Source organism: Eulemur rufifrons, chromosome 19 (assembly GCF_041146395.1).
Source record: "Eulemur rufifrons isolate Redbay chromosome 19, OSU_ERuf_1, whole genome shotgun sequence".
Classification (NCBI taxonomy): Eukaryota; Metazoa; Chordata; class Mammalia; order Primates; family Lemuridae; genus Eulemur; species Eulemur rufifrons.
The window spans coordinates 23,819,901-23,847,820 of NC_091001.1; the positions used below are offsets into that span (position 1 = coordinate 23,819,901).

The 27,920-nt window shown below is 38.1% G+C and overlaps 1 protein-coding gene and 1 pseudogene across 6 annotated transcripts in view; one reads left to right on the forward strand and one right to left on the reverse strand.

Annotated features, from left to right (window-relative positions):
- Positions 1-27,920, forward strand: part of KCNIP4 (potassium voltage-gated channel interacting protein 4) — a 1,112,575-nt gene that overhangs the window by 981,675 nt on the left and 102,980 nt on the right. Inside the window, exon 2 of one of the 6 annotated variants that reach the window (XM_069494040.1) lies at positions 7,826-7,927. The exons of the other annotated variants lie outside the window; for them this stretch is intronic. Within the exon in view, the coding sequence (XP_069350141.1) occupies positions 7,826-7,927 (102 nt within the window). The remainder of the gene's footprint in view (positions 1-7,825; positions 7,928-27,920) is intronic. 6 annotated transcript variants of the gene reach the window in all.
- LOC138399752 (Y-box-binding protein 1 pseudogene) lies at positions 1,341-2,657 on the reverse strand (annotated as a pseudogene).

Below are 27,920 nucleotides of genomic sequence, written 5' to 3' on the forward strand. Positions count from 1 at the left end.
TTTTCCTACATGACCACTATATATCTACAGATCTGCAAAGAATATCATTCATAATGTTTATAATATATGCATTATAATAAATGATTTTTGAATATATAAATAAATATTTATGAGCTGAAAAGTAATCCTTCAAAGGGTCTTTAGTGTCTATGGGGGTAAATATCCAATATACTAAGGCACTTTGGTGTTTGGCTCAACCTCAACCATCAATTTTCTCTTGATGTTATTGGCTGTTGAACGCAGTCCCATTTCTTAATTCTGCCAGTATCATCCTCAGCAGAGTGCATTCACACACAGCTATTCATCTAGGATGTGAAGAGGAGACTGCTTCACACACTATGAGGAAACACATTATGCAAATCCTAAATTCTAAATGCATCTGCTAATTATAGACAAGTAGTTAATTTACCTGTGCTGAGACCATGAGATAAGATATAGAGTCTGATTTCATGCTTTCAGTAGATACTGATTGAACATTTTATATATTAGGCACTGAACGAAGTAATGAGAATAAAGTAATGAATAGGAAAGATACAGTTTCTGATTTAATGATATGGTTGAGTATAACCAACCGTCTCATTACATATTTTCTACTCATCCCACCTAGTTTTTGGCTCCTCTGTTCCTCTGTTTCTGACTTCTTTTGAGTTAATTAAATATTTCAGGTATTCTGTTTTAATTCCTCTATCGGAGTTTTGACTGTAACTCCTTATATTATTTTAATTGTTTCCCTATAATCTATAGGTTTCAATATGTCTCCTTCACTTCTTATAGACTACTTGGAGTTCATATTGTAGTTTCAAATTTCATTGATTCATATTGTATTGTTTAAATTCCATTGATACTTCCCAAACCTCTATGTTATTATTGTCAGAAATTTTACATCTACAAATGTAATAAACTCCATCATAATTTTTTGTTTTAAATAAAGAAAATAAGAGAGGAAATCAAGTTATTTCATATTCATTTATGTATTTTCAATTTCCAGTGCTCCTTATTTCTCTCCGTAGATGCAAGTTTCCATATTATGTCATTTCCCTTCAGCCTAAGGAAATTTCTTTCTTAGCATTTCTTATAATGCAATTCTATTAGCTATGAACTACCACAACTTTAGTTTATCTTAAAATATATTTATTTCACCTTCAGTTTCAAAATCATAGACAGAATACTGGGTTGATAGTCTTTGTATTCCCCTAAGAACTTTAAGGATGTTATTCCATTAGTTTTCTGACGGGAAAGCATTCTCACATTATTGTACTCCATATACATGTGCCCTATTCTTTCTTTTTAAAGATTTTTTTTTTTTTTTTATTTAAGACCTTTATTAACAGGTGCTTGCAGTTTGTTGACTTTTTTGAAAAAATCAAGTTGTAAACTTTTATTACAAATTAAAAATGAAGTTCTTAAAAATCTCAACTTGACCAGATATGAAACAATTTAAAAACCTTTAAAGGCACATTGAGAAAAACCAGGCTTTTTTAAAAAACACGTTTGTTATTACCAAAAAAGACATCTTTAGGTAAAAATAATAAAAACCCCATGCTGCATAGATAATGCAGATAGTTCTAGTTATCTGGTCAACGGGCAAAAAGCAAGCACTTAAGGTCTTCAGCTCCAATCTTGTTCATTTCTTATTGCTGGAATTTCATATTCATTTCTTCTTGTTGGATGACTAAACCCGACGATGGTGGAGATGGTAAGCCGGCATTTACTCAGCCCCGCCCTGCTCAGCCTCGGGAGCGGACGAATTCTCAGCTGGTGGATCGGCTGCTTTTGTGTCTTTGCCGTCTTGTGGTTTAGGGTTTTCTGGGCGTCTGCGTCGGTAATTGAAGTTACGGTGGTACCGACGTTGAGGCGGCTGCTGACCTTGGGTCTCATCTCCTTGATTCTCTTTATCCTCTTCATTGCCGTCCTCTCTGGGCTGTCTTTGGTGAGGAGGGCCCCTGCGGAATCGTGGTCTATAACCCCGATACATATTCTGTCTTACTGGTGGTCTACCTTGTTCTCCTGCACCCTGGTTGTCAGCACCCTCCATCACTTCTCCCTGCACAGGAGGGTTGGAATACTGTGGTCGACGCCCATAGGGTCTCCGCATGTAGTAAGGTGGGAACCTTCGCCTGCGGTAGGGCCGGCGTTGTTGGGCCTGGCCTTCAGGAGCACTCTCCGATCCCTCATTCTTTTCCCCACTCTCACTATTCTGGTAACTCTGCTGGTAATTGCGTGGAGGACCCCTGCGACGTGGATAGCGTCTATAATGGTTACGGTCTGCTGCATATTTACTGCCTTGAACTGGAATTCCACCAGGGCCTGTAACATTTGCTGCCTCCGCACCCTTTTCTCCTTCAACAACATCAAACTCCACAGTTTCTCCATCTCCTACACTGCGAAGGTACTTCCTGGGGTTATTCTTCTTTATGGCAGTCTGGTGTACAAATACATCTTCTTTGGTGTCATTCCTGTTGATGAAACCATATCCATTTCTTACATTGAACCATTTTACTGTCCCCAAAACCTTCGTTGCGATGACCTTCTTGTCCCCGCCGGCAGGCGCCCGGGCCACCGCTCCCTGCGCCGCTGCCCGTGGTGCCGGGCTTGGTGTCGGCAGCGCTGAGGGCGGGGGCGGCGGGCGGCTGCTGGGTTTCGGCCTGGCTGCTCATGGTTGCGGTGGTGGTGACTGCGGCCGGCTGCGGCAGCTGCGGCTCCTCCCGATATGTGATGGTAACTAGGCCGGCGGCGGCGGTGGGGCTGCACAGGGCTCTCTGGGGTCCGCTCTCCGCTCCCGCTACTGATCGAACTCTCTTTTTAAAGATTTTTCTTATTTTTATTTTTTAGCAGTTTGACTGTGAAGTAGCTACATGTGATTCTTCTTTTATTCATCTTAGTTTGGTTTCAACAAGTTTCACTGATGTTTTTAAACAAATGTGGAATATTTTGGTCATTTGTTCTTCAAAATTTTCTCTTTCCTCTCATCTTGTTCTCCAGATATATTTATACTGGACTTCATATGGCACCCAGATGACTAAGGCTCTCTTTATTTTTTTATTTATTTTTCTCAACATTATTCAGGTTTATTTATTTTGATCTCTAGTCAAGCTCATAACACTTTCATCAGTAGTCCTAGATATGCTAAGTCCATTTAATGAAGGTTGTCTGTTTGCTCTGTTGATTATGTCCCTAGCTGTGCAGAAGCTTTTTAATTTAATCAAGTCCCATTTTTTTTTTTTTATGGTTGTTGTTGCTGTGATTGCCATTGGAGTATTCTTCATAAATTCCTTGCCTACACCTACATCTAGAGAAGTTTTTTCAACATTTTCTTCTAGAATTCTAATGGTTTCATGTCTTACATTTAAGTCTTTTATCCATTTGAATTAATTTTTGTGAGGGGTGAGAGACATGGATCCTGTTTCATTCTTCTGCATGCTGCTATCCAATTCTCCCAGCACCATTTATTGAATAGGGCTTCTTTTCCCCAGTGTACGTTGTCTGCTTTGTCAAAGATCAGTTGGCTCTATGTGGATGATTTTATATCTGTCTTTTTCCATTGGTCTATATCTCTATTTTTGTGCCAATACCATACTGTTTTGGTTACTATAGCCTTGTAGTATAGTTTGAAGTCTCGTAATGTGATGTCTCCAGATTTGTACTTTTTGCTTAAGATTGCTTTGGCTGTTTAAGCTCTTTTCTAGTTCCAAATTCCAATGTGTAAAATGTTTTTCCACATATGTGATATATGACCTTGGTATTTTTATGGGGATTGCTTTGAATCTGTAAATCACCTTGGGTAGTATGGACATTTTAACAATGTTGATTCTGCCAATCCATGAGCATGATATGTTTTCCTCTTTGTGTCATCTGTGATTTCTTTCCTCAGTGTTTCATAGTTCTCTTTGTAGAGATCTTTCACCTCCTTAATTAAGCACATTCCCAGGTGTATTTTATTTTCTTTGTGTCTATCGTGGATGATACTGAGTCTTTGATTTGACTCTCAGCTTTCCTATTATTCTGTATAAGAATGATACTGATTTGTACACATTGATTTTGTAACCTGAGATTTTGCTGAATTTATTTATCAATTTCAGGAGTCTCTTGGTGGAGTCTTTGGGGTTTTGTAGATATAAGATCATATCATCAGCAAAAAGTGATAGTTTGACCTCCCTTTTTTACCATTTGGATATACTTGATTTCTTTCTTTTATCTGATTGATCTGGCTAGGACTTCCAGCAGTATTTTGAATAGAAGTAGTGACACTGGGCACCTTTGTCTTGCTGCAGTTTGAAGTGGGAATGCTTTCAACTTTTCCCCATTCAGTATGATGTTGGCTGTGGGTTTGTCATATATGGCTTTTATAATTCTAAGGTATGGTCCATGTAGGCCTACTATGTTAAGAGTTTTTATCATTAAAGGGTGCTGAATTTTCTCAAATGCTTTTTCTGCATCTATTGAGATGATCATATGATCTTTGTTTTTGCTTCTGTTTATGTGCTGAATCACATTAATTGACTTCCATATGTTGAACCATCCTTATATCCCTGGGATGAAGCCCACTTGATCATGGTGGAATATTTTTTTTATGTGCTATTGAATTTGATTTGCTAGTATTTCACTGAGGATTTTGCATCTATTTCATAAGGGATAGTGGTCTGTAATATTCTTTTTTTGTTGTGCCCTTTCCTAGCTTTGGTATCAAGGTGACACTGGCTTCATAGAATAAGTTGGGGAGGATTCTCTCCTCAATTTTATGGAATAATTTCTGCAATATGTGTAGCAGCTCTTCTTTGTAGGTCTGGTGAAATTTGGCTATGAATCCATCTGGCCTGCGGCTTTTTTAATTAAATATGAGACTCAAATAAGTTTAATGACCTGACAAGTTTACTCAGCTTAAAGAAGCAAAATAGGGTCTAAAATCTTAGACTTCTAACTCCTAATTATAATTGAAAACATGTATACCTTACCAAATTAGGAATGGGGTAGAGGATAACATTAATATCTCTGAGTGCTTGGGAAGCTGGAAGCTCCCTCCCCCATACCCAGGCCTAAGAGTCCTGGAAACTGTCGTGGAGATCCTGTTTGGCAGATACCAGAATTTATGGACAAAGTTGGACATCAGGCAACCGGCAAATATTTCTTGAATATCTGCCATGTGCCAGTTTTAAAGCTGTTCGTAGAGTTTGGATAGATGTGAAGAAGTCAGATCTAAAGCAAAGAATCTGGATAAAACATAAACCTAAAATCCTTGTCCTATGATAGAGGGCTGGTAGGAGATCCTCTCTCTAATTCCTTATCAGAATAGGGTCTCAGTCGACAACAGGATGTGATACCCAGAACAAGAGGATGTAATGTTGGAACAAAAGGGAAGCAGAGAAATAAGTCTCTCTTCCTTCAGGCAAGTTGAAGACAAAGCAGGGAAATTTTGCCAGGGGAAAGTGTGTTTGAACTGAGTTATAAAGGATACATAGAGATAAGGAAGTTGATAATTGGTGAACAGCTGACCAGATTGAGGAAATAGCCATACGGTGGCATGGAGGTTTGAAATGGCATAATGGAGGGAGCAGAATAGCTGCTTGGGGAGCTAGAGTAAAACCCTAATACCTCAGAGAAGTTTACAAAGGAGAAAGTATGTAGATGGATGCACTCCTCTAGAAATGGAGCAGAAAGAAGCAAAGCGTAGACTCTGTTTTATGTAAAGCAGATTTATTTTACAATTTAAAAGCTTACTTAGGTACGAATCTAGGAAATGAAATTGGATCTTATTTAGACATCCAAATGGAACATATTTACTCCTTTGTCAGACATTTATTAACCTTCCATTATGTGCCACACCCTCAACCAGCCCTTGTGATATCAAGTAAAGCTGATATTTCACACCGTGTGAATGTCAAGAGCAGAGAAGGGTCTGCTTTGTGAGCTCCAGCAAAGGCAGCAATGGCAGAGTGGCCACTGGTTGACTGTAGAGAGCCATAGGGTAGGTGCTTGAAAATGCCATCAGAGAGTAAGCCTTGGGGTCCTTAATAGGAAGCATGGGTATCTTATAAAGGATAACATGAAGGTTTTAGAGGACTTTTAAGCAGGGGGATGATCTGATTTTATTTATGTATTTACTACTTCCCCCACACATAAGCATTTTGGCCAATAGACAATGGTGATGGGTGGAACAGCCTCAAATGGAAATAGATCATTATTCTTGTAGCTGGGACTCTTGTATTATTCCAACTTTTGACCCAAATGACTGACTGAGGCAAAAATCTCAATCAATGGAGGTTTATTAAGTCAAAGTTGAGGATGTGCCTGGGAAAAACACACAGGAACCACAGACAGCGCCTGTGGTTGCTTTTCTGAAGATTAATTTGGGGAATTTGGAAGCTTCAACATTTAAAGGCAAACAGAGAGAAAGAAAAAAAGCAGGCCTGCCCCCCTAGCTCAGGCAAAATGGTGATGTTCTATATCTTCATGAGGCCCAAGAAATCTACAACCTACATTTTACATAAGATATGGGGACTGTTAGGAGAGAAAAAGGGAGTGAAGGAAGCATCAATTATGTAGATGTCCCTGGGTAGGTGGAAGAATGTCTGATAAACTTGTAATTCATTATTAGTGTGGAATCTTTAATGTTAGGTGCTAGACATAGCCTGTGGACCTAAAATTACAATTTGCATGTTCTTGATTGTGGAAGGCCAGTAAGGAATTTCCTTAATGAATGATCTGTGGGGAGAGTCCTTCTCAGGTACCTAAGCTCCCTACCTTCCATTTTGCATAAGGAGTTGGGAGTGAGGGATGTGTATGTGTGGTTGGGGGGGAGGGGGTCCCTGAGATTTTGATTTTCTTTTTACAAAACATTGGAATTGTAGGAAAAAAGTGATATGTTTGCCGGGTTTGTATTATAAAAATGATAGAACCTCAATTTAAATTGGTTTCTGGGTGTTGCTTTATGTTTTGACACCTTCCATACTGATTTGGGAGAGGCAATATATATTAACATGCAAATTCAGGCATTTGAGACCTCAGGGTGGGTAAGGTGATGATAAATTGGATAGCTGACCCCTGACACCAAAAGTTATTTCTGCAGTTTGCTACCTTGCCCACACAGCCACTATTAATTTTTCTTGAGTCTTCTCCAACCTTTCAAAGTCACAGATACCGCTCTGTCTATTTCTGGGTTAATGTTTTACAAAAATACCTTGCTCCTTTTTGGGAATTACTCTGCTTGAATAAGTTCCATTCATTAATGTCCATATGGAAAAAAATGTGAAAGATTGTCACATCTCTGGGCATGTCAACATATGCTAATGAAGTTGCATATCAAGGACATTTACTTTCTCACTTTCAGGAAGGCAAAGGTACTAACACATGATTGCAGTGTGAATGATTTATGCGAAGCATCTCTCTCCTCTGTAATCAAAGATAGGGAGCAATGAGAACAGAAAATTGTCATGTGGACCCTTAAGGCTGGTTTGAATATTGAAATTTCAATCCCGTTAACTCTTTTAATGATACTTGTTTTACTCCTGATCTGTATGGGCCAAGAAAAGCCGCCAAATTTTACTTTTGCCATTCAACACATATACTTTCATGATTCTGTTTTCACTTGCTAAACCTGATCTCGAATGCAATATAAGGTAAATATTTTTAAAATGAAAACTTAAATAATGAGAAAAACAGAAACAAAAGGATTTTTACTTCCCTTTGGGGTCCCAACCCACTGCCTGTGGTTGCCAGATGGGCTGGCTGCCTCCCCTATCCTCCCTGCCTGGCTTCTCTGATAAACCCTGCAGCATGGCCAGTTTCTCTCTGCAGACAGCATTAACAGAACTGATCATGTATCTTCTAGGTTTCCTCTACGCTCAGAACAGCACCAAGCGCAGCATTAAAGAGCGGCTCATGAAGCTCTTACCCTGCTCAGCTGCTAAAACATCGTCTCCTGCTATTCAAAGCAAGTTTGTTTTTTTTACCCCCAAAACTGTTTGCTTGTTTTGTTTGTTTAGGTCTGCATGCATTGCAGTTTTCTGCTTCTGAAAAGAATCAATATATTATATTCTGCAAAACCAACTCTATTGATGTACTCGTGTTTACCTAAATACCCAGGAGAACTTTTGGGCAATTTGAGGCATTTCCCACTTGGCAGCCTGACAGCACAGTGTTAGTGACAGGAGCCTGTGCTTCTAAACATTGAGGCATTTTTGTTTGATCCTGAAGGGTGGGGAAAACCAATACATACATACTTAGATACACATATGCATATAGTACACATAGGTACACACACACAGGCATATACATACACTTAGAAATGTATATGTAAAGGGATTTGTTTGACGGAATTGGCTAGGGGGCTGCCATGTCCAAAATTCATAGGGTAGATTGGCAGCTGGAAACTCAGGAAAGATTCGATGCTGCAGTCTTCAGGCAAAATTTCTTCTTCTCCAGGAAGCCTCAGTTTTTGCTTAAGGCCTTCAACTGATTAGATGAGGCTCACCCACATTATTCAGGGTAATCTACCCTTTACCTAATGTCAACTGATTGTAGGCATTAACACATCTACAAAATACCTTCACAGCAACATGTAGATTAGTATCTGATTAAATAACTGTGTGTGATAGCCCATATAAGGCTAACCATCATCTTTTTCTCTCCAGTTTTGTGGCGTTCAGCCTTAAGGAGTAGAAAAGAGAGGTTATCTTATCGAAAACTCATAATTTATTTTGTGAAGATTCTATATAAAATTTATAATGTATATTTACAAATATTCCAGTGCACATTCTTTCATACACTTTTTTTTTCAAGCATCAAAGAACTAGAATCAGAGAAGGTGGTGTCCTTTACTAGTAAGGAATGTTAAAAAGCGAGGTGAAATACCTTAAGTTTGGGGCTATGACTCATATCTCCACCTACTGTCTTTATAGTCCACCACACTATTTTGTAGGACTTATGGATTCCATTGTGAATGCCCTAGCATTTCACTAGTCTTCACAACACAATTGACCATTGAATCTCATAATAATAAGATTTAATTAATTCACTTATTTATTCAACAAATATTTATTATATGTCGGTTCCTGCTCCTTGTGCTGGGAGATAGGGCAGTAAATAAAACAGATTAAACAAAACAAAAAAAAAACCTGTTTCACTAGAGCTTACATTACATTCTGTGGAAAGAAGGGGCAAGACAAAATAACTTTTATTAGTAATAATCCATACATGAGAAAATTAAAATTATGGTCAAGATACAATGCTTTGATTTTTTTTCATAGCACACACAGGCACCCCATCTCACAAACAAAACAGAACTTGTCATCGGCAACCTAGATGGCTGCAATCCAGAAAAATGCCGGAGCCCTAATCCCACATGATATTGAAGCTGCCGGTGATTTTATTGCCTCTATTTGTCAGCGAATGTTGGTTATTAGAGTCATTACTTTTCTCCTTTCAACTTGGAATCAAAATTGCCAATTTACCAGTATTTACTGAAAACATAGTTATTTGTACAATGTGGACAGATAAAGTGTAACTTTCAAATGGATCTGTATATTCACTTGGTGAAGAATAAAATCGTCATGTCCTGTTAGCATTCTTCTTGCAGCAGTAGGGGGTAAAGCCAAATAAATGTTCACAGAGGATGCAACTCAATTTTCAACTAAATGTGAGGAAAAAGTATGTTTCTTGAGAGGAAAAAAAATAGAAGATATTAAAATAATGATGAGAATGACTGTAAATACTAATGGGATTTTATGGAACTGGCTGATACTGACCGACTCTTGACTTGGCCAGTGATTTGTGTACCCCATAAGGTCGGCAGATATAAAACTCTTTTTTTTCCCTACCAGTCACCAGTTTCCCTAGTAACCATCTATCAGAGAAAACCCCAGCACATGAAAGTAGTCTACCTAAAAAGAAGACCACACTAATTCCATTACTACGTCAGTTAGGTGATTTTGTTAAAACTCTATTCATAATCTGAGCCCTAAGCAATTGGGCACAAAATTGAAAATATGTTTTGGGAACATGCGACAAAAAGAAGGTGGGTATAGCCAAGTCCCAGAGTGGGAGAGGACCCTGGGCTTCCAGGAGGAAAGGTGGGCACACAGAGAGCCCTGGGGTGAGTCCTGGCTTGACTGGGATGGTTCTAGGCTTGAGTGACCTGTACAGTAGCTGAAGGAAGTTTCTCCACCGATCCCATAATGCTCCAAAACTAGGGGGCTGAAAGTCAGTTTAGTAAAGGGTCAATACTCATTCTACATTTTATTTTCTTTTTCCAGGAAGGCATATAAGAAAGAGCTCTTCATGGCAGAAAACTGAGACTTATCAATAGCATGTAAATAACAAAAGAAAAGAAATGTATTTTCTGCAGAAAAGCTCAACTCTTGCTGAATTAGGGAGCACTTAGGTTCCCAGAATCAAAGAACCTTAGAGTTTGAAGGGAACATAAGAAGACATCTAGCTCCACCTCATCTACTCCATGTCTCCCTTGGTCATCCCAAAGAGTCACACTCGTTCCTCAGGAAGCCACCAGTCTGGTCATTGTACGATTAAGGAGCATTCTTCATTACACTGAGCTAAAATCGGCTTTCCTTTTAAATTCCAACCATATTGGTCCACATCCCACCCTTAAGAGCAATATGCAGTGAATCTGCTCCTTCTTGCATAGGACAGCCCTCCTCCTCCTCTCTATTCTTCTCCTCCTTCTCCTCCAGAGTTGGGAGGTGAATGGTTTATTTTATTGTGTTTACAAAAGTCACTCATGTTCAGGGCAGTCAATTTGGAAAGTTCAAGAAAAATAAGAAACCACACGCAACATACAAACACAGCAAAACATATAATCTGCTACCCTGAAGTAATTACAAATAACTAGTAATATATATTTTCATCAACGTATGTACATTAATGAGATCATATATGCACCAAATTTTTATTTTTTTTGACATGGCAGGCTTTTTATAAATATTAACCTTATTATTAAAACTTTTTGTAAACATCATTTTTAACAGGAAGCTTAATATTACATTGCATAGCTACAGTATATTGTATTTGACCCCATTCCCTGGTTTTGAATATTTAAATTGTCTTCCCCTTTACCTCCCCTGGTCAATATATATAGTACTGTGATAAATGGTTCTGTGTATATATCTATACATGCTTTTTAAAATTTTCTCTTAAATTTTGAATTACTAGATTAAAGAATTGATTTATCTGAATGCAAGTTTCCTAATATATATTAGAAAATTGTTTTTCAAATTGGCCTTTTTTATATTTTTTAACACAGCATATATATTACCTCTTGAGTTTTTTGTTACATAGACTTAATATTCTCAATATTTGGAAAATATATATTTTTATAGTCATTTGTTAAATGCAGACTTGAATATTAGTTCTGCTGTGTGTGCCTCAAATGAAAGCATTAAAAGAAGTAGCACATGACAAAGACTTTCTACATGAAGAACCATAGACATTCTTAAATTTTTGAAAATTAAATGTATTTCTTATCTTTAATCAAAGACAAAAATTGTAAGCTGCAAAATCCTATGTGAAACCACACAGCTTGACTGTGACGTTTGAGAAGACTGTCAGACAAATGTCAAAAAATTCCACTGCCTTGGGAAGGTGTTGAACAACACGCATGGCTTTGAGGAAAAGGAGCTGGCAGATCCACACAACAGCCAGTGGCCTTCTCCAATCGAGCCATGTGGCCGGTGGTTGAACAAAAGTAATAGATACATTATAATAAGAGTTAATTTAGGCCTCGGAGTGTCTTTCACCTGACACTAATAATTCCCCAAAAGAGTGAGAAATGGGATGGGGACAGGGACTGGTGACACCTGGGTCTGAGCTAAGGACTATTTTGTTCAAGTTTTTGGCCTATCCCACTGTCCCAGTGGCAGCCAACTGCCCGCTGCTCTTTGAACATCTATCCCAGGATGCTGATGACAATACAGCCAAAGTTACTAACCTGATCACCACTGCTCAGAACCACTCACTCTGAGTCTCGTAGATCATTCATTGGCATCAATAGCTGCCCAGTGGCTGAAGTCAGCTCCTTCCCTCCGTGTTCTGATCCGCCCCCCACCACCACTTTATTGGTTACTAAACTCTGGTCAATTTTCTCTCTGAAGTGTCTTTTAAATTCTCTTTTCCTTTATAGTCTTGTTCTCTGGCTCTGGCTCAGATCTTCATTATCTCTTCCAGGAACTGTTGAAAGAGGCAAAGGGAAGGTTTTGGGCTTTTGTATCCTCCTGGCATGTGTTTGAATTCCTGTTGTGCCTCTTACTAAACAAAATGCCTGGAGTTATTTAGGTAAATTCTCTGTCCCTTAGTTTTTTAATTAGTCATTCATTCCACAATAGTTTCGAGAGACCCTGTGTGCAGGCCTGAGACTAGGCACTGGCTTTCTAGTGGGGAGTAAAACACGATCAATTCTCTGACCTTGTGAAGCTTACATGAGAAGAGAGAGAATAAACATGAAAACAAAGATAATCTCTAAGTGATGAGTATTATAGAGGAAGTAGACCTGTGATAATATGCTGGAAAATGAATGTAGGTAGAGGAGCTATTTTGACTGGGTCAAAGACACCCTCACTGATGAGGTGATGTTTGAGACCCTAACATGAGAAAAAGCCAATAATATGAGGGTCGGAGAGAGAGTTGCATAAGAAGGAACGGAGCATAGCTTGTTAGCGATATAGAAAGAAAGATCATTCTGATCATCGGGAAAAAATGGGTCGCCATGGGGATTAAATAAGGTAATTCATGCACAGCACTTAGTATATGAAACATCTTGAGTGGGAATATATGACAAATATTAACTCAACTGGTAATTCAACCTCCTTCTGAGGTAGGAAGATAGAATGACTAAAAAAACAGAGGTGCAGAGAAATAAAACAACTCCTTCGATTAACAGAGCTAGGGTTCTGACTCCAAAGTGTCTTCATCACTTTGTCAAGCTGAGCTGCACAGATCACCTCTGACAGTGATTGAGGAAGACCTTGTAGGTCTATCATATAGCTCTTTTTCATAACCTGAACCTTCAAATTGAAAAGAAACATGGGAAAACACTAGATCTGGCCTTTTGTCTCCAAGAAGGTATGTTTTACATGCCCGTTTCACAATTGAGGCAACGGTGGCCTAGAAAGGTTGTAATGATTTGTGTAGAATCCTACAACTGAGAAATTGGGTAAACAAAACTCTATACCCCAAATCCCCTTAGTTCAGTGGTACAGATACATTTACTGAATGACTGTAAGATACGGGACTGTCACACCCATAGAAGACTTACTGGAAAAATGCAAGGAGAAGTGAAGGAAAATTTCATGGAGCTGTGGCATACAGTAGAGCCCACTGGACTAGATATTGGCTAAGGAAATAATCATCCTGTTTTAAGTGTTATAAAGTAATATAGCATATTACAATAATAGTAGTAGTAGTAATAGCCTGCTATAAGAAATATACTCTGTTTTATATGTGAGGAATATGAGGATTAGAGTAGGGAAATGATTTGTTCAAAATCACAAAGCTGTTACCAAAAAAAAAAAAAAAAATCTGGGATAAGAAACTCAACTCCAAGTCCAGTATTTTTCAACACTAACATCCTGTGATTTGATATCAGTTAAGGTCCAGGAAGAAAACATAAGGCACATTTAAATGGGGCAATAGAGGACATTTTAATGAAAGAACTATTTGCAAAGATGTAAACAGGGTTTCAGGAGCCAATAAGGCTGGTGAAGTACCCAGTGTCAACAAGGGTGAAAATTATCATTTCTAGACTGACAGTTACCAGGAGGTGGAGAAAGCAGTACCTATAGCTGTACCTATAAGAGAGGGCTTCCCAGCAGGGGCTCTGGTTCTTGTAAGAGAAATACAGCCATTGTCAACCCACCAGGGAGGGAGCCCAAAGAATAAATATCACTGTCTCTCTTTCTTCCTCTTCCTCCTCTCCATTGTCCAAACCCAATGGGAAGCACAAGGGCAAGAAGTCCAGCTGATATTGTCCATAGAGGTCAGCCTCCCAGACCTATAGCTGCATTTGGAAGGGTAAAGGGTATACCAGGAAGCCAGATAAAGAAAACGTTTCCCAGATTTTGTCCATCTTGGGAGCCAGGAGTTGGCTTCCACAGGACCGATTTCAATTCTCAGTCAGTCACACTGCTCCTCCTCTTGTAAAATTTATTTCCAATTCTATGATATCTTGGAGGCTGACAACTAACTCACAAAGTATATTGACATTGAATAGATATTTGTAGGATTAAGGAACTTAACTAGCTACTTTATGATGGCTTAGTGTCAAGAAATTCCTAGCTACTTATACTCCACATAAGCACAAATACTTTTTCTTTAAAAAATAAATGCCACCAAGTCTATGGCTATATCTCCTCAATAAGTAACTCTGAGTAATTTACTTTATGTCTCTATGCCCCGGTTCTTTTATCTAAAGAATAAATTAATCGTTTTCCTTATTTATTCAAAGGACATTATGGTGACAAAAGGTTACTTACTAGATAATGGGCAAGAACTAATGCAAAAGATAAAACATTCAACACTTGATTATATGTATATGTATACACATTTTTATTTAAATTTGACTCATAATAACAGCTACTCAGTCATATCTCAGTGCCCTCATTTAATCAAAATAATTGATTCACTAAATTAAAGCTTCATTCCAGGGGTTTTTGTTTTTGATTTGAGTAGAAATGAGAGAGTGAATGCAACAAGGTTATTGTCAGACTAGACTACTCATAACCGATAAGCCACCATCAGTACATTGCCTCATATAATTGCAAAACATAATTCCCTAACTGTATTTCAGAGTTTTGTTGTCAAATATAGCAAAACATTTCAGTGTGTTTTGTTTTTCCTGGTTGCATATTGATCATAGAAAGTTTTAGATGCCTCTCTTGGCAGAGAAACCATCAGCATTTGACTGATGGAGGATTTGTTTGCAAAAAGAGACTTGAACTGCCAACGTACTGCCAATTAAAAATACAACAGTAATGTCCTGGAAATCCAAAAAAAAAAGTTCAACCTTCCGACAATTAATTAATCTCATACTAACTCCTTGGTGAATTTGGCTAACGGCTCTGACCTGGGCATGTAGTCAGAAAATCTTTGGAGGAACAGAGGCATAACCCATGAAGGTTTATAAATTTAATTTTTACAAACCTTAAGTGGCTTGCCCAAAGTCACATAAGTATTTAGTGATAAATGGAAAGTTGGGCATTTTTTTCCTGGTCCATGATGTATCTACCAGTAAAAGTTATTAAATCATGAATGGGTCTTAGTATAGGAGAGCTAGAGACAAGAGTTCCAAGATCACTGTTTCCTGTTGGCAGGTTTAATGAATTGCACTTCAATATGGCAGACAGTTATGAAGCATTAACTATTTGAAAAGTGATAGTGCCAGGCACAGAGGAACACATAGATCACTAATGTTAGAAGACTGGCATTGTACTGAAATAGACACATATATATTAATAGATCACTTGAATACAGTGAATATAAGTAAAATGCAGCAGGAAGCAATTAGAGATGCATTAGAATTAAGAAGTTAAGTGTGATAACTCTGGGACTAGCCCTTCTGGTTCAAATACTAGTTCTGTGACTAACTAGCTATAGAAACTTAAGCTAAGTTGCTTACCCTTTCTGGGCTTTAATTTCCTTATCTGTAACATGGAAATAATAATAGTAAATATCCTATAAGTTTGCTCTAAGGATTAATGACCATGTGAAGTGTTTAGAACAGTGGCTGGCTAGTAAGCGGTCAATAAATGTTGGCTGCTCTTGCTTTATTCTACTACTACTATGATGATCATGACTTTTGTAGTCACACATGAAATGGAATCTCACCTAGGTGCATTGCACAAAGGGGTAATATTTCAGCTGGGCCCTTTGAAGAACAATCACCATTTCATCAGAGGGAGAAAAAGGAGGAGCAGTTTAGGTTCTTGAAAGGATAAAGCTTGAGACAGTCAGGAAGGACAAGAAGTAGGGAAGAGAAACAGCCAGAAAAGTGAGCTGGGTCAGATTTTGAGGGACCTTCCAACCAAAACAAGGCTAGATATATACTGCAGAGAGGCAATGGGGATTTTGTGTGAGGTTGTTAAGCTGGAGACTGATTCCCTGTCTTGACTAGGGATAGGGATGCCTAGAGACAGCCAAAAATAGAGCAAGCTGGACAGCAGTCCCATTTTAAGTGGGTTAATGGTGAACTTGTAGTCACAGAAAAGACTAGGAAAGGGTCAAGAACAACACTGGAAGACAAGACACAGACAGAGTGTCAAAACTATCAACAAAACTTAGTGAGGCATTGGTTTCTGAATCAACAACCAACTGAAACTCAGAGTGATAAAATAACACAAAAATAAATCAGAAGGCAGTTAAATTGTTGAGGGAGAAAAGGAAAGAAGATATAAAAATTGGTTGTAAAAGCGCTTAGAAAGTCTATGCAAGAGATAACATTAACAGCTAAATTTTATTGAGCACAACACTATTCTACTCCGGAACAAGTATTGCTAATATTCACTGCAAGCCTACGAGGAAGGTACAGTTATAATCCCCACTTAGAAGAGAAAACTGAACAAAGAAATTAAATCACTAAGCCAGTATCTCACAATTACATACCAAAGCAGAGATTTGACCTTAAATACTGTAATACCAGAGCTTGGGGTCTTCACCACTAGACTACCCTGCATACAAGAGATGACAAAGACCTGAATATATGGCAGTCACAGTGGAAGGGGGAGGATGAATTTGAAACACACGTCAAAGGTGTGTATATTGAAAATATTGGAAAAATTTGGTGGTATTGAGTGAAAGATAGGAAAGAGACAAAATAATTCCACCAAAATCACCAATAATGGTGATCTTAATCAAGATAAGGAGTGGAGAAGGAAGACCATGAAAGTGAGTTAGGGAAAGATGACAGTTTTATTTTAGACACATTGGCTAACAGTGCCTAAAGAAAAGTGCCTGAACTACCTAAAGAACACAAGTCATTCTTGAACAAGCTTTAAACAACTTTGTTGTTGATGATGATTTGTTCTTGTTGTGTATCTTTTATTTTTTTATTTTTTCAGATTACCTATATGATGAAATATTTTGCTTCTCACTGGATTCTTTCACTATTTTTGTTACTGTTAATTTGGGCCCAAATGGGTGAAGTGATGACTATTTACCAAAAATAAACAAACAAAAAAAAATTGAGTAGAATATTAGATAAATAAAATAATTCTGTTTTTCTTTTATTAATACTTTCATGTTTGGTCACCAATGTAGCTTCTAATGGAAGTTATATATACTTACTTTCCATTTACATTGACCTAAGAAGTAATATTTAGGCTAAACATGAGTCCGGTCAATGAGTCTGGTTTCTGCTCAGATGGGAACTTGATACTTCAAGCAGACTCAATTTTCCACTCCACCAGGTCTATTAAATACAGAGCATTGCTATGTTATCTGCTTAGATTGCAGGGTTAAAGTGTAGCCTTCTTACTTTCAAATTGACTTCTTACCAAGGGATTTGGAGCAGCAATTGTGATGGGCAACAGTTCTTTACATTGGCCCATCTTTGCTTGTAAGATTTCATTAAAAAACAAATAAACAAAAAAGAATAGCAAAAGTTCTGGCAATGAACTGACAGAGGAAACCTTTTTTACCTTTCCTCAGACCATTCTCATCTGAGACTTTGAAACTTTAGATAGACAAACAATTCCATAGCATATCATACTGTTCTCTGACTCTGCTTGGAGGTAGACATATTCTCCAGTGAGTATTCCTGGAGGTAGTAAAAATCACATTTATTTCAATGACAGTGTAAAATTGATTAATGCTTTAGGTGAGCAGATGTTAGAAGGATCGGCAGCAAAGTCATCATACAATAGCAGCAAGATTGCATGTGGATTTCTAAGATGCACCATGCACTGTGAAAAAGTCTTTAATACATTATTCTATTTAATCTTCAGTTATTGTTCAAGTATTAAGATTGTCACCATTTTGCAGAGAAAGAGATTGAGGATTTGAGGTTTTACTGACTTGTCCCAAATTACATAGCTACTAAGCAGCAGAGCTAGGACTCAAGCCAAGGTTGTTCAGTCATTTGAAAAATTTTTATCTATACCCGCTACGTGGCAGGCATGATCCTAGGTGCCAGTGATGCAACCATGAGCAAGCCAGACATGGATCCAACCCACTGGGATCTCACAGTCTAATGGGGGAAACCAGGCAGAGCCCATGCAATAAATTCCCACGCTTTGTTTCTTCATAGCATTTTTCCAGGTTCTCTGAGATCACTTCCAACTCTTTTCACTTTATGATGCGGAGGGTGGTTTTATGGTTTTTGCCATGACTGCCCCATCTCGGTCACATCAAGATGAGTTCAGGCATCATTATTTGGGTGGCATGATTACAACCAAGCTGCCTCTGAACTCAGAGGAAAAATGAGCTCAAAGAGAGACACTACCTTTCCATGGACAAGCATTTTAAAACATAAATGTAAAGACCAGGCGGAAATTGTGTCTGTGTTCAATGAGTGTTGAATACAGCATTACAGCTCAGTTGTTTTCTTGTTGAACACCACCATGGCAGGAAGGTCTGAGACATGCTTCCAGATCACTGTACCCACCAGGAAAAGTATTAATAATTCTTAGAAACTGAGTAATTTCAAGGCTGGTCCTATCTTGGGCTTTCCTACTCTGCAGTTCTTGTCACTCCTTGGTCCTTCTAATTTTTTTAATTTATTCCTTTATTTAATAAAATAAAGAATTAGTATTTTCCGTCAACATTTACTCCTTTAGTGATCTCATTGAGTTTCATGGTTTTAACTATATTAACATATATGGTACTAACTCTGACATTTATATCTTCAGCCTAGACTGTGTTGTCAACTCCAGAACCATGTGTCCATCTGCCCCCTCGATATCCCCACTCAGATGTCCAATTAGTGACTCTTCCATGAGAATTTCAGGTCCATCTGAAAAAGAATTTTGTCTTTTTTGTTCATTCCAGTGTCTCCTGTGCCTTGAACAGTGCCTGGCTCATAACAGGCACTCAATAAATATTTAATGAATAAATTGTCTCTAATGTCCAGACTATGCTGGACGTTAGTAGTGACATGATAACCAAGATAGATCTCTTGCATCCAGATGTTCACGTAACAGAGGAGATGACAGTTATTCAAATAGGTCATTGATATAGAAAGCAATCAGAGCCAACAACAAAGACACATGCTGCACGGAAGTCTGAGGAGGCCTCTCCTCAGTCAAGCCTCTTCCCCATTGGTATCAGTTTTAGAGAATAGAGACAGAGAAGGATAAGGAGGAAGAAAGACAAATTCATATAAAGGAGATAGTATAAGCAAAAGCATAAAAGGCAACAATTCAGGCTTCGTTCAGGGAATAGAGAACTGTCTAGGATATTAGATCAGAAGGTGTGTGGGAGGAAATGACAGGCTATAAACTTTGGTTATTGTCTAAACGTCTAAAATTCCATTCCAAAAAATGGCCCTTCTTCTCTTATCAATACCAAACTGGAAGAGTGTAAAAGGCCCTAAGGGAGCTGTGGTTTCTAATGGATCCCACTATGAGTAATTCATCTGCACACAGTCCCTACAAAAAGAAGCAGCTCGGTACAACTTTCAGGGCAAGGGCTTTGGCAACTGACAAAATTACTCTTGCTGTGTGTGTCTTTGGACAAGTTATACAACCTCCCTGTACCTCAATTTATCCATCTAATATGGGCAAAATAATACTCATTTCAAAGGACTTATTAATAAGTACATGAGATAATAATTGATATTTTAAATACTATGTGCCAGGCACTGTTTTAAATGTTTTATACACATTATCTCCTTTCAACCTCCTGGCAACATTTTGCAGTAGGTCCTGTAGTTGTCCCCCTTTCATTGATGAAGAAACTGAAGCACAGAGAGACTAAGCACCTTGCCCAAGGTCACAAAGCTAACAAGTGTCAGAAAAGGAATTCAAACTCAAGAATTGCTGCTCCAGAGCTCTCACTCCTCAAGATTCTAGTAATACAATAATGCCTCATTTGAGAAGCGTGCAATAATTCTTAATAATCATAATTGCTGTCATTTCTTGATTAATTACTGCCTGCCAATAAGTAATTCAATATCTCGGAATAACTTTCTGAAATTGATACAAATATTATTTTCAGTTTATAAATCTTTAAATTGAGGCTTGGCAAGGTTAAACACAGTGTCCAATGCCAGAGTTAGGAAATAGACCCAGGAAAAAACAGAAATTTGGAACAATTGAATAATTTGCCAGCACTTTAGTGTTCCCAGGCACTGTCCTGCTCATTACGTTAAAGGGGGACACTAGATATTGTTGGACATAATCCTAATACTGCTACAAATAATAACAACAACAGTATCACCGTGTGTTTACTATGTGCCAGACACATGTACTATCTCATTTAAAGCCCACAGTCACCCTATTCTATAATATTGAGTACTATTTTATGTCCATTTTTATGCCATTAAAAATATGAAGGAAGTAAGGCTTAGAGAGTTTTACTAACTTATTTGAGCAACACAATAAATGTCAAGCTGATGTTTAGACTAAGCAGTCTAACTTTCTCAAAACCAAGAAACAAGCATAAAAGTAGAAGGAACATAACAAAACCCAGATTGCTGGTCAATTTTCCCATTCTGTTTTAAACATAGCCATGATGGATAAATATTTTATGGCAGCATATTATTGCCATCACTGATAATAGCTCCAAATCATACCCTAATATACTACCAGAAATTTAGTATTACTAAGCTTACCCAAGCTCTTGTTGACTCCTTAGATAATTGATTCCATCTGTCTACTGCCTACTTCCTAAAGCAGCATGGTAACATCTTATGAACGGGGCATGATATTTTGCATAAATATATTTCTGTATGTTTATTACTTTACAATAAATTTTTAAGTGGAAATTTTTTAAATGTTATTGTATATGTTTAATTTGCATAACATGAAGCTTTGATAAACATATAAATGGTGAAATGGTTACTACAGTCAAGCAAAGTAACATATTTATCATCTCACATAGCTACCCATTTTAAGTGTGTGGCAAGAGCACCTAAAATCTATTATTTCAGCAAGAATCTCAAATGTAATACAATATTGTCTATAGCCTTCACTTACATTAGATCTCTAGACTTTTTCATCTTATGTATCTGTTACTTTGTATCCTTTGACCTAAATCTTCCCAATTCCTCTGGCTCCAAACCACTGTTTTATTCTCTATCTCTGTGTCATCAACTTTGCTCCTCTATCTCTGTGTAATCAACTTTGGAGTGTTTTTCTCCAAACCACTATTTTATTCTCTATCTCTGTGTAATCAACTTTGTTTTTTTTTTAGATTCCACATGTAAGTGAGATCATGCAGTATTATTTTTTTCTCTGTGTGGCTTATTTCACTTAACATAATGTCCTTCAGGTTCATCCAAGTTGTTGCAAATGGAAAGATCCCTTTCTTTCTTAAGACTGAAAGATATTCCATTGTATATACACCGCAGTTTCTTTATCCATTCATCCAGCGATGGACACTTAGGTTGTTTCCATATTTTGGCTATTGTGAATAGTGCTGCAATTTTCAATTAACAATTTTTTAAAAAATGTGTCACTTCTCTGTCACCTTCTGAAGTAAAGTAAGCATAGTAAGTAAAGATTACAGATCAAAAGCTGGTCACTGACATTTTATCATTACTATTTTCTCTAATATACTTATGACCTTTTTCAACGTTATATTCCCTCCTTTCTTCTCAATCAGCTGTCACTTCTACACATTAGGGTCAGAAAGCTTGAGTTTAAGTCCTGACTCCATAACTTCCTATTTCTATGTCCTTTATAAGTTATGTCATTCCTTCCAACACTGATTTCCTCATCTGTAAAAGCAGAATGACAATATTGGTGAATAGAATAATCACATTGCTTAGATATAATAATGAAAGTGGAAATAATTTTGTTTATGACAAAGAACCAGCCATGGAAAGTTAGGTGCTATTTATTACTGTGGCTCATGGGCTCCTGCTCATTTACCCTCCTCCTTCCCCATCTGCACCTGCTTCTGATGTGATGTCAGAAGCCGATTAAAACCATGGATACAGTAGCGATGGGGTCACTCTTATTGATAAAGGACATTGTGACAGGCATTGGCAAAGTGCTGCAGCACTTTGACTAGGATTCAAGGAGACCAGGGTTTAGGCCCAGTTCTGCCACTGAAGTTAAGGCTCTGTATTTTGATGCAAATTTACAAACTTAAGGGACTGGATTCAAGGCAACTTGCAATTCTAACATAACTCTATTTTCTGCTTGGAGCTCTTTTGCTGTTAATTTTCTGTTTCTTATTTGAGTGTGTGATTTCTAGATAAACGGGACATCATTCTCTCTCTTTCTTGTTCTAGGAAAGGTAGAATAGCAGAATAGTTAATTGCATGAATCCTAGAACAAGAACTCCCAGTGTTACTGTGTTACTGTGTGACCCTGGGCAAGTTACTTAAACTCTCTGTGCCAATGTCTTCATCCTAGAACAGGAATACAGCATTCATATTATACTGATGGGGATTTTTATGAGTTAATATATGTAAAGTGCTTCCACATAGAAAACGCTATGAAAAGTAGTTCTTAATATTAGATTTTTAAGACAAAAGGAGAAAAATCTATAAAAGTTCAAGAAAAACTCCTTTCTTAGGGCATTGTTTAATTTAGTGAACTAATCTGAGCTACCTTTCTTCATCTCTCTCCACGTTTCAATACTTTAGAAAATTTTTTTCTTTGATCATAATCTCTCTCATGTTTTGCCTCTCCTGACTAGAATATCAATCTTTTTTGGTCTTTCTATATAAATTCAATCACATTCTTTGTTTCCTTCTCCCCACCTCCCTCCCCCACTGCCCCCCCCACCAGCATTTCTATTGTAGATTTTCTCTTTGTGTGTTATGATTGGCAATATAATTTTTATTTCTCTTCATTTGCCAAAAATCAATTAAGACCCTACTGCCTAAAAAATAATAGCTTCCATTGTAAACAGCCATTCATGACTTGCTGTACTAATAAGATGGATTAATGCTGATAATAAGCACTTCAATTGGGTGATTATTTTTTAAAATTTAACCTTGTTGAGGAGTTATTTATGTTTATAAATAAGGTAGAGACAATCCATTCATAAGTGCTGTGAGAAATAGCTCCAGCAGTTCATCTCTAGGTTGTAATATTTTATACGTGATTGAATTCAATCACGAAATTGCAAAGCAATTCAAGTTCTTCTGGAATGGAAATTGCAATGTCATTGCCAAAAACCGCCTGTAATAGAAGACGTTCAAAATAACTGGCCATTTTCAAACTACTTTTCTTTTTCAATGTGATATATGAATATTAAATAGGATAAAGTACCAACTATAAGAGGTTTTTTTGTTTTTTTTTTTTTTGTCCTAACATACTTTCATTTCAGGGTCAGGGTTCCAGAAACACCAATCAGACTAACTAAAACATTGGAGTTCCAATTGTTCAGGATGGTCTGGGATTCCTGCAGTGTTTCAGATGGATGGGTTGCTTTCTACTCGCAGGCTGCATGTGATCAGCTTGGAATTAATTGTTCATATGCTCTCCACATGCACCTTAAAATAGCTCTTGGTGGGTGGATGGGTGAATTGTTGTGAAGACAGAAAATCAAGGGAGTCCCAGGCCTTGAGATAAAGCATTTCAATTTGTCAAAGTTTAAAGAGTTGCTTACAGGGCCTGGCTCAGGTTTGAACTGTCCATCCAGGGAAGTCAAATGATGGAAGAGGAAGAGGAAGAGGGAAGAGAGGTTTGGGGCAGGTCCTGACTCCCTCCCCTACCTCATTTCTCATCTGTGCAGCTGCGTGAGCATGAGAAAATTCCTCCACCCCTGAAACTGTTTTCTCAAGTGATTATCTTTGAACATCGTGAGCAGTGGAACTTAGGAATGAAATGCTGAGTATCTGAACATCCTGTCCACACCCTGCAAGTTTTTCAAGTAGAAAGGAAGGGAAGAAAGAAATTATATCAGTGCCATGAAAAATAGCTTTGGAAATCTTCCTCCAGGCCGTTTTATCTTTGTCCTGGTGTGTTAGATTTGAACATTAATCAAACAACAGCATCACCTCTTTATTCCAAAGGTCCTCGGGGTAGTTTCCAATGCTATGGCTAAGAATCTTCCAGCATTGGAAACCATCTTCCAACACCTGCCACTGGACCAAGCTTCTAAATATTTAATAATATGTAACATATCGTTAGAAAGAAATCAATTTCATCATGATGTTATTGCCATACTAATCAAGTCACTATTAGACCAATGTAATCAAAGGTAAACATTAGGAGTGAAGATTCAAAGGGTATTTTTATAAATGAGATAAAGCAATATAAGTGAAGCAGCCTGAATCTTTGTCTAGATAAATCAATTTCAGTTCAAATTGAATTTTAAAGTTATAGTACTTATGATCTTTTTATAATGAAAAATGGGCACATTTATTTATTTTAAATCTTTAAAAATTTATTTTAAAAAGCCTGTACAGTCACATGGTTCAAAAATCAAAGGATACACAAAAAGGATTCAGTGACATTGGTGAAGTCCCCTTTGACCCCTGTCCCCTCAGCTATCCAATTCCTCTCCTTAGAAGCAACCACTCTGTTAACTTCTTGGGTGTCCTTCCTGGACACATGTATTTTTAAAGGGTCATATTGTGTTTAGAAATAGGACTTCCTGTAGATATTTCCACTATCCTTGGAATGCTTCAAATAATTATTCTTTTATTTCACATTCTTTTATTGGGCACTTGTAGAGGGCCAAATTGGATGCTGCTGGACCAGTCTGGCCAGTATTCTGGCAGGACCTGTGCTGCGATGGGTAAGGACTCAACTCTCTGTGTATGGCCTGAGTTCTGAAGCAGCTTCCTCAAAAGAGTGACGTGATTCTTCAAAAATGATTTGATTTCTGCATTAGAAGCCTTGTTTACGAACATATGTCTTCAGAAGGCAGGACTCACACTCACATTTGTTTGTAAAGGACAATGCTCTGTAGTAATGTTCTGGAGGGTAGGGTTTGATCTCAGAGTCAAATTTGCATAATTATGTATGAGTTGAGTTGTAATAGCTTCTACTATAGTTTAAGAGAAGTTGTGAGAAAGGGGAGAAAGATGCCTATTTTTAAAACTCATTCGGTTGTTCCCAAAGGATTTGAATTCCAATTTCTAGCCCAAGTGTGTCATGGCCTGAGGGGACTGTTGACTCAGACCCAGGACAACCTTGGCCCTGAGAGACTTAAATCTAAGGAACAAAGAACACAGAGAGACAGCCAGGAAGCTCAAAAGTGTCTGGGTTTGGGAATTTGTTGTCTGATTAAAATTAAACCTGTTCGAAGATACATGAATTAAAATACTATTTGTATTTAGCTTATCTCAGGATGCAAAGGCAACATTGGAATTAGCTCCTCAGCAAGATGCCTGAGCAGTTACACCGTGGCAGAGCCTGGAGACTGTTCAGGAGGTTCTGGTTTTTATCCGACAAACCACTCAGCCTTTTCAAATGTAAATTTCCCAGTGGTAAAATGCAGGGGAAAAAAAAAAATCACCTTCTGTGTTCTTCCCAGCTCTGAGATCCCCTCACTTCTGTACCTTATTCTACCTCCCATTTCTTAACAGCACAGCTTTGTGCACCACCCTGATGATCTCAAAATGCCCAGGCAGTGTTTCCCCTGGAAGGAAATTGAGGCATTGGAGGTTCAATGACCAAGTGGTTTGTGGTTTAAAATGTTTTAACCCCTAGGATTTCAAATCAAAAACTATAACTGTTACCATCTCTCAAAATAGCACATTGACTAAGCTCTGGATCTTTGGTGTCAAAAAGCCAGCGATCAAATTCCAGCTCTGTCGCTTACTAGCTGCGTGACCTTGAATAAGTTATTGAAGTTCTGTGTGTCCCAGTTTACGCCTTGTAAAATCAAGGCAACAATAGCTATCTCACTGAACTTCTGTCAGTATTGAAATGAGATAAACTACAACCAGGCTTAGAGCAAAAGTTCTCTATAGGCTGGTGGTTTTTATTAATAATTTCTTTTAACAGAAGGAATGGCCTTTATTGGTTACAATAAGAAGTGGAAGAGGAGGGGATACAAGAGCTCCTGCTCTAGGGGTGACATTCACAGACTTGGTCATCACCCTCCAAAAGTTTATTAACAATCTCAGCTTAATGCTTAAAAACCTAGACTTTGGGGGTGTTGAAGACACCTCTCTGCTCCATCAGCAACTAGCCATTTGATCTTGGGTGACTCGGGTTAAGCCAAGTTACTTGGACTCTCCAAGCCTAAGATTTCTTATCTATAAAAAGGGGATGATAATCCCTCTCTTGATGGGTGTTATGAAAAATAATTGATACAATTAGCTAGCAAACTGCCCAGAACTCACTGGGCAAACTCTGTGAACAAGACCTGCTTTTATTAGTATTTTATGGCATTGGAATATAGGTGGATGGATTAGTTTACTAGGACTGCCAAAACAAAATACCACAGACTGGGTGGCTCAACCTACAGAAATTATTTTCTCTAGTTCTAAAGGCTGGAAGTCCAAGGTCAAGGCACCAGCAGGATACTGTCTTCTTCTTGTATCCTTGGCCTGTCCTCTGTGAGCCCACATCCCTGGTGTGTCTTGCTTGTCTCATAAGGACACACGTCCTACTGAATCAGGGTCCTATCTTTGTGACTTCATTCAACCATAACTACTTCCTTAAAGCCCTAGGTCCAAATACAGTTGTATTGAGAGTTAAGCCTTCAATGTATGAATTTGGGGGACACAAAGAACCAGCAGTCAGACTGAAGCAGATTAAGGGAAAAGCAAGACGTTGGAAATGGACCCAATGGATATAGTCAACTTTTCTGAGAAGTTTGACAGTACAGGAGAGAAGAGAGGTGGTCATTATTTTTATCATCATTATTTCTGATGACTTTGAAAGACAGAATGTGGCAACGTGGAAAGAACATAAGCTGTGGGATCAAAGACTTGGGTGTAAATCCTGTCTCCATCTTTTTTCCATGTGACATCTGGCCATGCATTTCTTCACCTCTATGAGATTGTTGTCTGCATGTATGTGAAAAATGGACCATTATATCTCATCATGGGGGTTATTGTGACAATTAGAATAATGCCAGTAAGACACCTAGCCCATTCTCCTGGCATATAGCAGGAGCTCAGTAAATGTTGGGTACTGTATTAAAATCCCCTAAAATGCATGCTCTTAAAAAGTGGCTGAGTCACAACATGAATTCAGAGTCCTGTGTAGAGTCAGGCTGTGCTCCCCACCGAGTTTGCCTCCAGGAATCAGAGTTGATTGGGTTTGGTGGTGATGCTTTTTAAATGTATCATATGCTTGTGATTGCTGATGATTTCAGGTATGTTTTTAGAGCCTGTCAGCCTCCTAGAAATAGAAACAGCCCTTTGGCAGTTAAGAGTCATTAAGAAGTAAGGTACCAGACAGCTGGAAAAACAAGAGAGCCCGCAGGCAGACACTTCAATGTGGTACTTTTTGGATATTGCATGTGATGATCATCCTATCACACACATACCTAATTCAGTTATACTGGTCCTCCAGCCCTGTGCCTTTTGTTCAGACTTGGCATCTGCAGAGGAAGAAATCTGTTGGTGATGCGGCTCAGACTGCTGCGCAATATGAAGGTCGAGGGGTTAGTGCGCTGTTTTGTTTCTTTCCGGTAGAAGAGTCACTAGGTCTAGACAAGGTCACTCTATGATTGAAAGACTGCTCAGAAAATCTAATTACAATTCTCTCTACTTTTGCCTATGCTGTGTTTCTCGGAACATTGAGGAGAGCACACAGTGGTTCTAAAGAAGACATTTAAGGTCCACCAATAACCTGCAAACTTCAGTTTGAAAAATATTTCCCTAGAGGGCAGCTGAAGTTCAAGGG